The sequence below is a fragment of the Buceros rhinoceros genome, unplaced genomic scaffold (assembly GCF_000710305.1).
Source record: "Buceros rhinoceros silvestris isolate BGI_N320 unplaced genomic scaffold, ASM71030v1 scaffold17749, whole genome shotgun sequence".
NCBI lineage: Eukaryota > Metazoa > Chordata > Aves > Bucerotiformes > Bucerotidae > Buceros > Buceros rhinoceros.
Genome location: NW_010429917.1, coordinates 5982 through 6342, shown reverse-complemented (window position 1 = coordinate 6342; position 361 = coordinate 5982). Strand labels below are relative to the sequence as shown.

Genomic DNA, 361 nt, shown 5'->3' with positions numbered 1-361 from the left:
TCTCCGTTGGGCACCTCACAGGGTGACCCCTCGGTCCCACACTCACCGTCCCGATGGGCCGGTTCCTCCTTGGGTTTGGGGTGCATCAGCGTGAAGGGCAGCTCCACTGCGACGTCGCTGCAAGAGACACCGGGTAAAGCTTGGGGCAAAGGGTTTTTTTTTTTGGGGGGGTAGATCAACTTCCCACATTTCAGCTGCTGGGGACACCTCAAAGTCAGGTAAAAACCTCCACGGAGCTTCTTTACAGCCACCGTGCTTCATGCTTGAGCTTCACCCCATGGCTGGGATCACTACGATCTACCCCCAGCCACGGGGCCGGTCCCAGGGGATCAGCGTGGCAAAAAATCCACCTCTTAGGGTC

At 58.2% G+C, this 361-nt stretch overlaps 1 protein-coding gene across 1 annotated transcript in view; it reads right to left on the bottom strand.

Moving 5' to 3' along the window:
• Positions 1 to 46: 46 nt before the first annotated feature.
• LOC104499355 (beta-arrestin-1) overlaps positions 47 to 361 on the bottom strand; it is a gene marked incomplete at both ends in the record, with an annotated part of 5919 nt that continues 5604 nt past the window's right edge. Inside the window, one exon of the mRNA XM_010142848.1 lies at positions 47 to 117. Within this exon, the coding sequence (XP_010141150.1) occupies positions 47 to 117 (71 nt within the window). The remainder of the gene's footprint in view (positions 118 to 361) is intronic.